Here is a 15,354-nt window from a genome sequence, read left to right as displayed (position 1 = left end):
GGGAGGGCCTTCCCGAGGGGCTGACACCGGAGCACAGGCAGGGAGCAGCTAGGGACCAAGGCCATGAATATCGAGGGCAGAGCAGCAGCACGGAAGCAAGTGCAGAGGCCCATAGGGAGCAGCATGTCCTGGGACCCGCAAGACAAGGTGCCCGCCCGTTTCACAGGTGACGAATAGGGCCTGCAGGTGATGCGATCTGCAGCCAGCAGCACGGGGCCTGGGCTCTGGGCGGGGCCTGGGCCTGCGTCCTGGGCATCCTGACGTGGGAAGTCCTGCCTGCGCTCCAGTGCCCACGGACACCTCCTTCCCTCTGGCCCCAGGACACAGGCTTCCGCTCTGAAGCTCTCCACACAGCAGTTTGCACGCGTGAGCTGCCGCATGGAGTGCACGGGGCACGACGGGCTCCGGTGCAGCCAGGCGGGACAGGCTGGGCCTGACCCAGCCTAAGGTCGCCCTGACGGCCCCTCCCCGACGGCGAGAACGATGCCCCCGGCCCCTCCTCACTGCCCTGCTCTCCTCACGCTCCCTGCCGGCTTGCCAGGCTCCGCAATGAATACACGGGGGAGCGAGGCCCAGGGGAACAGTCCTCCGTGCTGTCTGTGGGCCCCGACCCTCCTGCACCTGCACAGCGAAGGCCACACTGGTGCTCCTGCTCTGTTCCGGAACTGGGTGAGTCAGGCGCGAAGCACACGTCCCCCCAGGCACCTGCTCTGCCCCGTAACGCAGTCCTCCCAGGGCACCCCGTCACCCCCTGGGTTAGGGCAGCCCCAGGAGGTGTGGGCTTCCTCCCCATAAATAGGAGACAAATGGCGGGGGGGCTAGGAGCAGCCAGGAAAAAGCCACTGGAGAGGGCACTTCTGTCTCTCAGGAGATGAAACTGCGCCCCGTTTCTTTCCCAGCTTCACTCCCTGCACTGGCTTCTCTGTCTCCCGGATGCTGAGGCGCGGCCGGGCCACCCCGCCAGCCTCTTGGCTGACAACCAGCTCCGCTTCCTGCCCTGCTTCCCGGGCTGGAAGTCCCACCAGGAAGACAATCAGACTCGGCCCCTTCGCTCCCATACTCAGATCTGCTGGCCGGTCCCGCACAGCTGGACAAGGAAATCCTGCCCCGCACGCCGCCTGCCCCAGGTACCTTCTGGGCACGTAGGCCTCCTGGCTGTCATGAGACAAAATCAAACAAATGACCGACAGAGAGTCGAAAGGGAGATAATAAAGATAATTCAAGAGTCAGAAAACAAATGACACGGAGGGAGTTATTCAGTTTGAATAAGAGAAAGTCAAAGAAAGACTTAATAACGGTCTTGAACACTGAGAAGGGATTTGAAAATAGTTCTCAAAACTAAACAAAGAAGAGCAAATGACTTTCTGTCTCCACAGAAGACACAGGAAACAAAAAGCTTAAGAAGAAACTTAGGTATGTGGGGAAAGCTCTTAAGGTGAGGACTATTTTACATTAGAATTATTACTAATGGAGATCATCATTTTCTTTGATGGTCTTTAAAATAAGTTATCGAATACCAAGATCTGAGTTTTGATCCTGGATTGGCCAGTAACCAAATGTGTGACTTTGAGCAGCAGGTAACTTCACTTATAAAATGAAAATCGTATTAAATTATTTCTAAAGTTCCTTTTAGCTCTAACATTTCATGATTGCATCATTTTCATTTTAAAAAGATAATAAAGGCAATTCCAACATGACATTGTGAGACCAAAGGGTCATACTGGGCTAGATTTCCTGTAGACAGATCTCGTCCAACAGTATGACTTCAAGAATGAAGTATGATTATCAAAGAAGCTGTGAGGAATGGTGGAAAACTCCAAAGTCATGACAGTAATGAATGTTGAACAGATAAGAAATTTAGGACAGAAATTAATGAAAAATATTATTTACACAGTAAAAATTTTAAAAGAACAATAAAGCAGGCTCCTAAAACATTTCCTCATCAAAATGGGCAGGACTATGTATATTGGATAATTTGTTCCTACTTGGGTGATATCACCACGCTAGGTTTAACTACTTTTAATAACTAGTACATTTCAGTCGTCTCTCACTTTCTCCTACATAAGATCAAATCAGCCTCTCAATGACCTACACTTCATGAGTCATAATTTTTCTGTTTATGATTCAGAAAAATGTCTTCAGTCAGTATTTCCCAGACTGCTGTGGGTTTATTCCAAGAACCAATTTCATCTTCATTGGTTTCCTACAGGAAACCAGACCAACTTCCTATTATTTTATTTTCCTTACTTTTAGCATACCATAGCCCACATCAAATTAACTGGAAGTGAGAGTGATAGAAGACTCTATTCTGCACAAAGAGAGGCCAACACAAACAATGCCCGGTCTAGAAGTCACGGATTCAAAATGAAATGCAACGTGTGCTAATATTAGAGCTTTCTTTCAAAAGAGCTCCAAACCAAATAAGAAGAAACATATTTTAATTAACTTCTTACAAACATTCCACTGTCAGAAAGAACTTTTGTTTAAAAACTACTGTCTATGAATACAATAAATCCTACAAAGCTGATTAATACAGAGAAATTAATTATGAGGAACAAAATACGTGTTTTCCATCCTAAGCCCCTAACAAGCTGCTAGGAGAACAGGTGGGCAGCTGAAGGCCACCACACAGAGCTGTGGAGGGGTGGGCGGGGGCACAGCAACGTCCCCCCAGCCAGCCGCAGTCTGTCGTCACCCGCTGTCCTTCCCAGCCAGCCCCTCCCCACACCCACTCTTTCCACCACTAAGAATCCATCTGACATTAGATCACACAGGGAAGAGAGGCATGGAACACGGGCTTTCCAAAGACATTCTGACAGTGGCTTGCACTCATACTGTTCCTCCAAAGCACTAGGAGTACCCGGGAAGTACACGTTCTCACTGACTACACGCTGCTTGGAAAAAGATTTCTGAATGTGGAGAATTTTGGTATAAACATGTATCAGATTCTTCTTAGATTCTTTCCACTCTCAGCTTTACAAGCTCACATAGTCATTAGCTGGCAAGGAATTTATACCAAATTCATAAGCTGATGCATTGAAGGAAGAATGCATTTAAGGCGCATATTACACACAGATAAACCAAGAAACCAGAAACATTAGCACAGCGGTTCTCAAACTGAAGCCCCCAGATCAGGGTCAGCATCACCTGGACACATCCTGGAAAAGGAAGACCTCACAAATCAGATAGGTTGCTGGGCAAGGCAGGACTTTTCTAGAAAAGAACCACTCAATTTACAACCCTTCATAACCCTTGACTTCTACGCCCCCCCGCCGTCCGGATAATTCCTCTAACGCATCACTAAAATGCTCTTCCTAAAAGCCCCAAATCATCCCTACCCTAACCACAAAGGCCACGACGTCTGCTTGCTCCTCAATCCTGCACACTCATCTGAAGCCCTAGCGCGGCAGACACCACCTCCTGCCTGAACCGCCTGGTCTGTTGGCTCCCTCACACAATTCCACCCTCCTGCCTCTTTGATCCTACCTCCCTGCCACCCAGGACTCCCCCCACAAATGCTCCCAGGCCCCAAGGCTCCATCTTCATCCACTCCTCTGTTTCCATCTGCTGCCTTGGCTTCGGCCTCTCAAGAACTCCCAGGACTGAACTCCAAATCTCTCTCAAACCTCACAGCATACTTTAAATTGCCTTTGACCTGCATTACCTGAATGTCCCTCAAGTACCGCTGGTAGAACGAGTCCAAGAGGGAGCCTCTCACGCACCCCCCAACTCAGCAGTCCCTCCTCGGAGGCCTGCTTCTAGCACCGGGACCATCAGTCATCTGGCCCCAGTGCCCTGGAGCAGTGCTTCCCTTCCTCCCCAGCCCCGTATCTTGTCGGCAGAGGGTCAGCCCTACAGGCCTCCTGTTCCATCCTCCTCATGCCCACGTCGACTGCCACCACCTTCACCCAACAACTTCCTACTCTTCTGAAGCCCCACCTGTAGACTCACCTCTGAATCTACTTGTCTCCTGTTCATAAACAAGACCAGGATGCCCACTCTCACCACTTTCATTCAGCGTAAGTCCCATAAGCCACAGCAATCAAAGAAGAAAAAGAAATAAAAGGAATCCAAATTGGAAAGGAAAAAGTAAAACTACCACTGTCTGCAGATGTCATGATGCTATACATAGAAAATCCTAAAGATGCTACCAGAAAACTACTAGAGCTTGTCAATGAATTCAGTGAACTTGCTGGATACAAAATTAATACACAGAAATCTGTTGCATTTCTATACACTAACAATGAAAGATCAGAAAGAGAAATTAAGGAAATAATCCCATTTACTATCACACCAAAAAAATACCTAGGAATGAACCTACCTAAGGAGGCAAAAGACCTGTACTCTGAAAACTATATGATAGTGATGAAAGAAACCGAAGATGACACAAACAAATGGAAAGATATACCATGTTCTTGGATTGGAAGAGTCAATATTGTCAAAATGGCTATACTACCCAAGGCAATCTACACATTCAATGCAATCCCTATCAAATTACCAACGGCATTTTTCACAGAACTGGAAAAAAATTTTTTTTAATTTGTATGGAAACACAAAAGACCCCGAATAGCCACAGCAGTCTTGAGAAAGAAGAACAGAGCTGGAAGAATCCCATTGAGCAAAAGATGCTAAACATCACTAATTATTAGAGATGCAAACACCAGTCAGAATGGCCATCATCAAAAAGTCTACAAATAATAAATGCTGGAGAGGGTGTGGAGAAAAAGGAACCCTCGTACACTGTCATGGGAATGTAAACTGGTGCAGCCACTATGGAGGACAGTATGGAGGTTCCTTAAAAACTAAAAAGAGGGTTATCATGTGATCCAGCAATCCCACTCCTGGGCATATATCCGGAAAAGACAAAAACTCTAATTTGAAAAGATACATGCACCCCGATGTTCGTTGCAGCACTATTTACAATAGTCAAGACATGTAATCAACCTAAGTGTCCATCGACAGATAAATGGATAATGAAGATGTGGTACATATATATAATGGAATATTACTTAGCCATAAAAAAGAGAGAAATAATGCCATCTGCAGCAACATGGATGGTCCTAGGGATTATCATATTAAGTGAAGATGGCCAGACAAAGACAAATATCATATGATATCATTTATATGTGGAATCTAAAAAAATGATACAAATATACTTATTTACAAAAAAATAGACTCACAGACACAGAAAACAAATTTATGGCTACCAAAGGGGATAGCAGGGCGGCAGGGGGAAAGATAAATTAGGAGTTAGGGATTAACATACACACACTACTATATATAAAATAGATAAACAGCAAGAAACTGCTGTATAGCACAGGGAAACCATATGTCTAACAGTAACCTATAATGGAAAAGAATCTGAAAAAGAATATATATACAATTGAATCACTTTGCTGTACACCTGAAACTAACACAACATTGTAAATTAACTACTTCAATTAAAAAAATGGCTAATTAAAAAAGAAACACATAGAGACCGCCCAAACACAGTCCACCTCCCTACCTGCCCACCTCCCATTTCTCCCACCAGACTTCTTGCTTAGGACTTAAGCAAGACCTAAGCAACCTAGGACGCTCATCATGTTGCAAACACATCCCAAGTCTTCTCTCTTCTGACTCTCAGCCTTGTATTGTCACCTCAATTTCAACTACCCGTTACCACTAACGACGTCTGTAAACTTCCACCCCGAACCTACTCCCTGACGCCATGCACGATCTCGTGGGAGTGAAGTTCTCTCACCCCATCTCTAAAGACCCAAAGACATCAGCGCCAGCCTCTGTCACCCCTGGGAAAGGAGTCCCTCCATGACAGAGGTGGGTTTCACGCATCCCTGGGTCCTCCACTCCACCATGCAAGCAAATATCATTGAAGGGCTAAACTATCTTACGAGCCAAAATTCATCTTCGATTAAGCACCATTTCTGCCAATTAACAGGTCCTTAGGCAAAGCAGGCAAAACACAATAAAACCAGGTAAACTTCACATACAGAGCCGCTTAGGAGGAATCGGCTCAACCTCCTGTGCTTTCCGTACTCACGGTACAGCCACCCTAGGGTAACAACCAGACACACTCAGCACCACTTCGTGTACGGAAAGCATATCAGACTTTTCGAACTACAAAACGTTTTGGAAAAAGGAGAAGACTGACTCATTTAATGCTACCATGACAGGGGAAGGCCTTCTATACATAAATCTTTATAAAATTTCCTGCGTCTTCCCGCCATGCCGGTATAGGACTTCCAGAGGCGATAAACTATCTACCATCACAAAGGAAACGTCTTAATCTAAAGGAAACTGAGTAACAGAGCACTCATTCCAAAACATTCTGTTTTGCCTGGAGATACCAAGAAGCAGCTAGATAAATTAGAACGTGGAAGATGGGCTAACTGCCTCAGCCCAGGATAAAGTCTTCACGCCTGGAGTGACAGTTATTGCTTCGCTATATGAAAGGGGGGACAGCTGCTCAAGGCATGGCACGCGGGAAATACCCTTTCAGATGGAAAATACATTTAGAATCACTTAGAAAAATAGCCCTATTTTTCTAACCTAAAGCCCCTGACGCCTTCCGCAGCCCAAAGCTTAAGCTTGGATACAGAACAGAATCATCGGAGATTAAGAAAGGAAAAAATTACCTTCCGAGACAGCAGAGACAGATTAAGAAGTATCATTATTGGCTGATCTGTCATCATCCTCCAAGGTTACCATCTTAGAGAAAAATGTACTGTGAGGGTTTACGCTCAAATTTTAAATTTGGTATCAATTATAAGACTGAGCTTTGCACTTGCTTCTCTTACTATGTTCTACCTTTGGTTTCATTTGATCTAGTTTATAATTTCTCCCTTAAACTAGCAGAGATATAAAGCAGGCATATCGATTCCATTCCACTTAAAGTTGGAGATGTGGAGAAATAGCCAATCACCTCAAATACTTTCTGCAGTAAGAGTGCTGAATTCACTCATTAAACAGCAAAAAATGCTGCTAGATTTTCTGTTCCTTTTTTTTGGTGGCGGGGGGCAGGTGCTGTTTTAACTTAGAGTCATTTGCTTTTATTTCTATGCTCCACTAACTATCCTGATTGAATAAGTATCTAAATAGAACTCATATCATCCCTGGCTTCAGTTCACTCACTAAGTTAGCACTATAATACAGCAACAAAAACTTGAATTAAGCAGATTGCCAGAACCCTGGGGATTGGCTTCTCAGGTTTACTGCAATTTGTTCTAGAAAGAAAAACTAAGGAGAGGTAGATAGACCACCAGAGAATCTGTCTGAATAAAGGGAAAGAAATCAACATGAGCTGCGTCATACTGAGGAGGCAAGAGGCTAAGAAGAGTTTTTCTTCCAATAATTTTTACTACTCACAAGAAAAAGTTAATTCCATTAATTTTGACATATTGGCACTCAAAAATACTACTTTCTCAGCCAGTAATATCATCACTACCAAAAATTAATATTAAAATAGAAGTTTTATTGACTTAATTTTCCAACATTTGAACCAAACACTTCATTCACAACGTGAGTTGAAATGGCAGAAAATACATCCAAGTGAGGTTTGTGGCTGTAAGATCAACCCCGAATAAATAAATACTTTTACTCTAATGTCGGCAGTAACATTTTATTACATTGTCCAATAACAGAAAATACACTTTTAAAAAAATGTACTAGCATTTCTATAAGGACTCATTAATACCCAAACTAATACCAAGAATCAAACTTGAGGACTAGGATTAGTGGTTGTCGTATTGTGTTAAGAAGCAACGGACAAAAGTAAAATACAGAACTCAGGAACACAGCCAGAGAAATCATGATAAGGAAAACGGCTCACCTTGACGTGGCTCTGGGCTCCGAGGTTGTAGATCTCGGTCGGCTTCACTTCATTGATGATCTTTACGAGGCAGGTACTGTCGGTGAGGTCACCATAGTGCAGTTTCATGTCTTTAGGATTGAAACGCATACCATTAGATAGAAGGAAACAACGTAGGCCCAATTTTTTAACATAGCAAAACTGAAATGTATATTCTGAAATTCTGAAAACCAGACTGGTTCTGGAGTAGCAGTCTGTCACTGTCATCTGTAAAGAAACTAAATAGTGGAAAGAGATTCCCATGTGTTGCTATGTCTATAAAGGATCTGTAAAAACTCAGATGAGCTTTTCACAAAACATAAGATCATGACAGACGTTACACAATCAGCGTATCTTATGGAGCCCTGGTGGCTGTAAGACATGTCACATGAGAATGAGATGCAGACAAAGAAAATCTGGAAATAATGCGTATACCCTTGAACGAAATATGTAACACATTGATAGTAATGAAGATAGCTCTATTCAGATACTTTTATCTAGCGATTTTTCAGTCCTTCGTAAACATCAGTCCTTGAACCATCCATGACGTGCCTGACGTATGCATAACTGATTAGAGGACAACTAGCTTGTTCTGACCCCAGATCTAAGCAGATCCTCACACTGACTTCCCTAGCGTAAGAAGGTGACACAGGCAGATGGGCAACCTGCTAACTGGATACTCTCATTAATTTTACATAATATTGATCTACATCTAGGTCCAATGGCAGTACCATTCTACACTTTGCACAAAATGATGATGATTTTCAAGGAGGATTCACTGAATAACTTAAATATTAAGGTGGAAAGTGTACTAGTAGGTCATCTTCCTGATGACATCACTACTTGTACAACTAACCCAAACCTTCCAATGTTCAGGGCCCTGAGGTGAATACAAGCCACCTGGATCATCCCTGCTGGCGGGAAACACCCTGTGTCCTCGTCCCAGCTCTGTCTTTCGCGTGCTATGGAGGCTTGATAAAGTCACACCCTCTCTCTGCTTCCATCTGTAAAATGGTCTCATTCACAACCTCAGGAACTGCTGTCAAGGTCAAATGAGAAAACACCGCAACTGTGTGATGTACTCCCTGCAATTGTGTTACCAAAAATAACGAATGACTGACAACCGCCTGTAAAGCAATTTAAATACATTTTTGACTGCCATCTGCTTTTGGACCTGTCTTCACCAATTATTTCTAAAATTAAATAAATGTACAAAGACTGCTTGAGTTGATTAAATTAGACCAAACGTGAAAAGTAGAGGAGGGCTCTGAGTGTGGAGCTGATCTGACTCGAGGGCACAGGGACACCTGGAGACGGGTGATCAAAGGCTTGTCTGCTCTGGCCTCTCGAGCAGCATCACCTGATGGTACCCTCGTAACGGCCTAACCGCGGTGACACCATGGCCCAGGGCAGCAGGCAGTGAAGGGTTTTCAAAGCGTGCAGATAGCATTCAATGCAGGTAACTCATGGGTAAATAACTGCGATTTGATGGGCTTTGAGAAAAATGACATTTGAAAATACCTTATCATAATATAGGAAGTTACACAGAAAGAGAGTTTAGAAAAAGAAAATGACTTACTTCCTTCAATATGAGCCTGGGGGTTCTTATACAGATGTTCAATTCGACCAGTATTGAATGAACTGGATCGCCGTACAATTCCATGGACCTGCATTTTTATCGTGTGGAAGGATAAGAATAAGTTATAAATATGCAATGAGGATTCGTAAGCAACGTTATTCCGCTAATGTTTAGCTTCGTGAAAAAACATATAACTGTCATTTAAAGACCTTATTTTAAATTAGCAGAAGGAGTTCTGCGGCTCACTCTCCCCCCACCCCGCCCCCACCCACAGGCAGCTCCCTCCATCCCTCTCCAGTGTTTCTACTGCCAATCTCGACGAAAGTAATTAGATAATGACGTGACTTCACAGCGAGTGCTTAGTTGTAGATACTCAAATGTCTCCTTTTCCAAACACACACACACTTACGGTCCTACTGCTGACAAAAATATCTCTTCAATTTGAAACCGAAGACAGACCATGCGAGGCCGTATCGGTCACACAGCCTGGACCGCTCTTCAACCCAGAGCACGAGGAGAGGGCTCTGGTGCCTCCAGCCCTGCCCGGTGCCCTCCGAGCTTTGCACCTGGCACCGATTCTTTAAATAAATACGTATCTGGGTCCACAAGAGAATCAGGGAGCCGCTGCTTTTATGCAGCTGTGTGGAAAAGCTAAGAAAGCTAAATAGCATAGGTTAGGGACAAGACTTAACGTCCTATGAGATTTAAGGCATGAAGGAAACTCAAATGAAGGGAGGATTTTTTTTTTTTTAATTTTTATCTTTGACTTAACCATGACAAGTGTGAGGGGAGAAAGTCACTGGAACCAGAACACATACCTGTCCGATGCTGAAGAAAAGACTATTTGTATCTGATACATTGGAGACATTGTTCAGGACCTGGTCTCACTCCCTCCTTTGTGCTGCCAGCGCTAATAGCAGCTTATGTCACCGGCTGCCCGTGTCCCAGCGCTGCTGGTGGCAGTTTTAGTCTTTCTCTTATTTTAGAAGCGCTCCTTCTAATGCTGGGTAGTTTCATTTGCAGCTGAATACACTTCTATATTTTAACTCAATCGTTTTCTGTCTATTTTGAACAAAAATTAATCCTTGGCAAGACTCAAATATTCCAAGTGCAGGGGGGAAATTATAAGCACATAAGACTTTCTTTCAAATAGAAAGAAATGTCATCGTCACTTTACATGGCATACATGAGAAACTGACTTCTGCAAAGGATACAACACACCCACAATTAATAATTCTGTTGGTTAGATGCTTTAGCCAAAGAGCTAAAACCACATTATTTTCCAAAAGAACTAAACCCAAGAAAATTTTGTAAACATTAAAATATTTTAAGACAGGAACATCACAAACTTGGTTGACATTTTGGGAGGCTAACAGTAAAATCTAGGAAACATTAAATTGCAATTTGGGTTTACGTATCCATTACGTAATTTAAAAGTAGAGAGAATAATACTTACATTAAGCTTAGAATTAACTCAACTTCATGGTCTCCAGTTTTTCAAGTTGTTAATTATAAAGTTCAACTACTCTGTAAACTTAATAAACTTTGTTTAATAAAAACCAAGTTCACATATACACCTATACATATCAAAACTGGTGTTTACCACCAAAGTTATTTCTGAAATACAGAGATCTCAGATGTAAGCTGAGCTTGATTTCATTGGATAGAGAGGAATTCATATGTTCTAAAAAACAGATAATTTAGCTTTGACAATGAAAAAAATAATAATATGATTTAGTCTATTTTTTTCTCTTGATTGCTGGTTTCTGGATAAGTCACATATCCCAACAGCCCAAAACAAAGAGAAATGCTATATACATACACATTTTATATCTACATAAGGGACTGATAAAAATATTCAATGACATTGATGGATGCAGTATGAAAATCAGACAATTACCCAAAGTCACAGCAAATAAATAATATAGGACTTTACTGTCACACTTATAACCAAACACATTAAGCACTAGTTTTGGGTCTTTTTTTTAATACAGAAAAAAAAAAAAAAGCTGTGTTTTAATTTCCCCTCACTCCCAACTTTTGGTATGTGTATACAGGGAAAGAAAGACCTGCCAAATACTTAATCCATGACAGCAAGTATTATTCTAAGAACTAATGAAAGCTGAGTCTGTCTACTTCTGAGACAGGTGAAATACAAACTTTAAGACAAGCCAAAATGTGTGCAAACTGGATAATCTAGTTAAGAATTTGAGATTAGCGGCTTTTTCTTTACAGAAGGGAGGTAGGCAGGATTTTTTGTTTGTTTTTATAAGGATTTTTGGAGAAAAAGAAACGAGTTAGGAAACCAAAGTGAAAAGATAAATGAGCTAAATTTGATTCCCGATAAAATTAATTAAAATCGTTATTAAATTATAGCCGTTCAAAACCAAAATTTCTGAAAAACTGAGGTGTTAAACAGAAGTGAGCATTTTTGACAAAAAAATTTCAAGTCCCGTTTAACTAAGTGATGAAAAGGAAATTTTCAAGTTCTCAACGATGTCAGAACAAAGTTCGTTTGACTGCAAAACCGAGAGTCAGATTAGGCAGTATAAATGCACAGAAATGCTGACTGATTGATTGATTGACTACAGTCAAGAAAATAGAAAATTATTACCATTGGATCTTAAATTCTTCAGTGTCTAGATTTGTCTTGGAGGCAAGGATGCCTCCCAGGGATGTTTAATGCAACCTGCTTCTGAAAAGTCTAGATGACGTCGGTCACATCAGCACACACGGCAGTGACCGTGCACAGACACTGTTCTCTGTGGACATTAAATCACTGAACCTTCACAACCACCTTCGTATCGTGACTCCCATCTTACAGGTGGGGACGCTGCCTGAGACCACGCCACCAGCACGTGGTTCTGTTAAAGGTGGACGTGGCCCATTGTGCCAACACTCAGTATGGTTTCAGAGCGAAAGCCACAAAAAGCTTTGACTTTTTTGCACCAAGGCTTCTATCAATAGGATTACCAACAACTCAGAAAAAAGGATCCACGGATCAAGAACGGAAGCACCGGAACTCCAGTTCTAACAAAGGTCTCCCAGGGATGACTGCACAGCCCTTCCGCCCCATTTCTCTTCCGCTCTCCTGAGGCCCCCTGGCTACAGTTCCTCTCCTGGAAGGGAAACCCACGATCTGCCTGTTCTCTAATTTTACATTCTGATTCGCTGTGTTATCATTGTTACCAAGTTAATTAATATAGATTTCCCACATATTCCCAGACACATTCTAGCTTTTAAAGGGTTTGACTTTGTCTTTCATCTTTCTGGTTTCTCTTTGTATTTTGCACAAAGTAAGTACAAAAGTATATTGCTGGCTTATCTGCTAACAATGACGCTAGGAAGGCACCTGAAACCAGAGGTACCTTCACAGGAAGCTTCACTCCTGTGGTTTTCCTCTTTCCCTGGTGACGAGAAGGAGCACGCACAGCTGGGACCCGGGCAACGTCACACACCCGCCCTTCCCTGACGCGAAGTAACAGACCGGACCGAGGGCCTCCTACAGAATCTGCGTCCCTCGGCCGGTCAGCACCAAGCACTGTGCCACCCACCTGTCCTGTAAGACTAAGCTCCACAGGCCCACAGAGCTCCTCTGGACTGCTGTCCACGTGCGTCTCACCTGACCTTGGTGGCGACCTTGGGGACACGTGCACTCATCATCTAAGTCTCCGAGAGGCCGCGGAGCCAGCAAGTGGCGGGAAAGGATGAGGACGCGGTCCAGCACCCAGCTCAGGGGCTGCCTCACTCACCTCCCTGCTGTGAGCTGCCTGACATGGTACAAAGGAGAATTACCCTCTGCACTTCAACAGTGTGTAGAATTAAATCCATAAAGCTTTAAAGGATGATTTTCTATAAACGCTGAGAATTCTTGGCTCTCCTCATCATGAGATGATACCTACAGACATTCTATAAATAATGAACACGTATTAGATCCATTCTCTTTATCTTTATGCCCCCCCCCAAAAAAATGTTTAATCTGGAGCAAAATTCAAGAAACCAGCAGCATTAAAAACTTTAAACCTTTAAAGGGTCCCTTCTCAGTGAGGACCCGGGATGAAGCAATCCATCTTTTTCACGTTACATTGTTCGTTCAGAACATGATCAGATGGGACCTCCCTGGCGGTCCAGTGGTTAAGGCTCCGTGCTCCCCATGCAGGGGGCAAGGGTTCGATCCCTGGTCAGGGAGCTAAGATCCCACATGCCGCATGGCACGGCCAAAAAATGAAGTAGTCCTATGCCTTGACGTGGAATGACGCTCATAATATATCGTGAATTGAACAACAACAAAAAAAAGAACATGATTAGATGCACGGATTTCAGAGGACAGGTTAGGTGACCAGGCCCCGCAGCTTCAGAAATCTAAGGTGTGTGGTCAGACGAGGTATTTAACCATAACTAGTTAATCTGTAACATATGAGATTCCCTTTCAAGGCATACACAAACATCTCTCTCTGCTTCAAGGTTAGCCAGGCTTTTTATACCTTTACTTTGCTCCTTTGACTAACTGTGCTACATCACCTCCGCGCACAGGCTTGTATCTGCCTTCGCTGCCCCATCTTCACTCCCCAGCCCACCTGGCTCTGCCCCTCAACCTGCTTCCCTCCAGCTGAGTGTCCATCGGGTCCACGCCTCCCCGTGCTCATCATGAAGGCTGACCTCACCCCTGCCGGCCAGGGAAGCCTGCCCCTTTCTTATGCAGGAAGATCTCAGCCTCAGGATCAAGCCTGCTCAGAATATGCAGCTCTTCCTCCTAGTGTTCATTTGTTCCCAGCGACACTTTGCTACCCCAAAGTATATTGTTTCCAGTTATTTCTGGGCCTTGTGATATTCCTTCCACAAAGACTAGATTCAAAATAATATGAGAGCTCAGGGAACCAAGGTACCCCAAATTAAGATACCTTAAGAAATGCTGTTCATCTTCACCTTGGAATTAAAAGAGCTCACTTGAACCTCTAGTTGCAGTGGTTCTCACACCACAGGACCCAGGAAAGCAGCCACCGTGACAGCTGGGGGCTGTTAGAAAGGCAGGTCTAAGGCCCCGGACTCATCCGCCTCGTCTTCGGTGGGGCCCGGGTGGCTCTGAGGCTAAACGCTGGGAACCCTCTGACTTAGAAGGAGGTGCTCGTCCAAAATTGCTGATGTTGGCCCTCTGGATTCAGGTGTGGACAGGGGTGTCCCCTCTCATTGCACGGGAGGCAATTTTCTAACCCTGTTATTTATTTTGCTCATGTTCTGGAGCAATCAGGGGCTGCTGGCGGTAATTCTGGAAATTGTCCAATGCAGCCTCTTCGAAAAATCACTCTCACATCTACTTTGACCTAAACGCCAAAAGATAAAGCCTGTGCTATCATCACATCCCAGTTAAGAAGCCTACCCTCCAATTACATCAATCTCTTAAAAGTGAAGACAGCAGCCTAGGAAAACTGAAGACAGGACAGATAAACACCCTCTCACGGCCTCCATTCCTACAAAACTCACACTCCCCTGTGCTCCAAGGAGGAATCCCTTCCGGTCATGCCGTGCAGCTCCGAGCCTTCCACCTGAACTGCAGGGGGTATTTCCTTCTGCCCTCTCCTCTCCTGCCAATCACTGTTTCAATGACTCATCCCTCCCACGAACTGTGATTTGCCGAGTGGGCCTTCTATGGTCTTTCTTTATCAGAATCCAACCTGCTCTTACAGTTTCAGACGCCAACGGAAGGAAACACCCGAAGTGCACCTGGCTGGCCTAGATTCTGATGTATTCCTGAGTCTCTGGTCCACTTAGGAGCATGACGACCCGTCTTCAGGGGTCTGGCAGTTCCCGAACAGGCCGCCTACATGGAGCTCCGCCTCCTGGGCACACCCTCCTCCGGGCCCTTCCCAGTAACACTGACATCGCCATCCTGCTGCCCGAGGAAGCTGACCGCCTACCGCGTCCAGACAGA

The 15,354-nt window shown here is 44.1% G+C and overlaps 1 protein-coding gene across 3 annotated transcripts in view; it reads right to left on the bottom strand.

Moving 5' to 3' along the window:
* The window catches only part of GMDS (GDP-mannose 4,6-dehydratase), a 486,505-nt gene that overhangs the window by 375,695 nt on the left and 95,456 nt on the right, over positions 1 to 15,354 (bottom strand). For all 3 annotated transcript variants that reach the window (XM_057554717.1, XM_057554716.1, XM_057554715.1), the window contains exons 3-4: positions 9,426 to 9,513; positions 7,829 to 7,938 (exon numbers count right to left, since the gene is read on the bottom strand). In XM_057554717.1, coding sequence (XP_057410700.1) covers positions 7,829 to 7,938; positions 9,426 to 9,513 — 198 coding nt within the window. The remainder of the gene's footprint in view (positions 1 to 7,828; positions 7,939 to 9,425; positions 9,514 to 15,354) is intronic.

This window comes from Balaenoptera acutorostrata, chromosome 10 (genome assembly GCF_949987535.1).
Source record: "Balaenoptera acutorostrata chromosome 10, mBalAcu1.1, whole genome shotgun sequence".
Taxonomy (NCBI): domain Eukaryota; kingdom Metazoa; phylum Chordata; class Mammalia; order Artiodactyla; family Balaenopteridae; genus Balaenoptera; species Balaenoptera acutorostrata.
The sequence above is the reverse complement of the archived record's forward strand: the minus strand, read 5'-3'. Positions and strand labels throughout refer to the sequence as shown.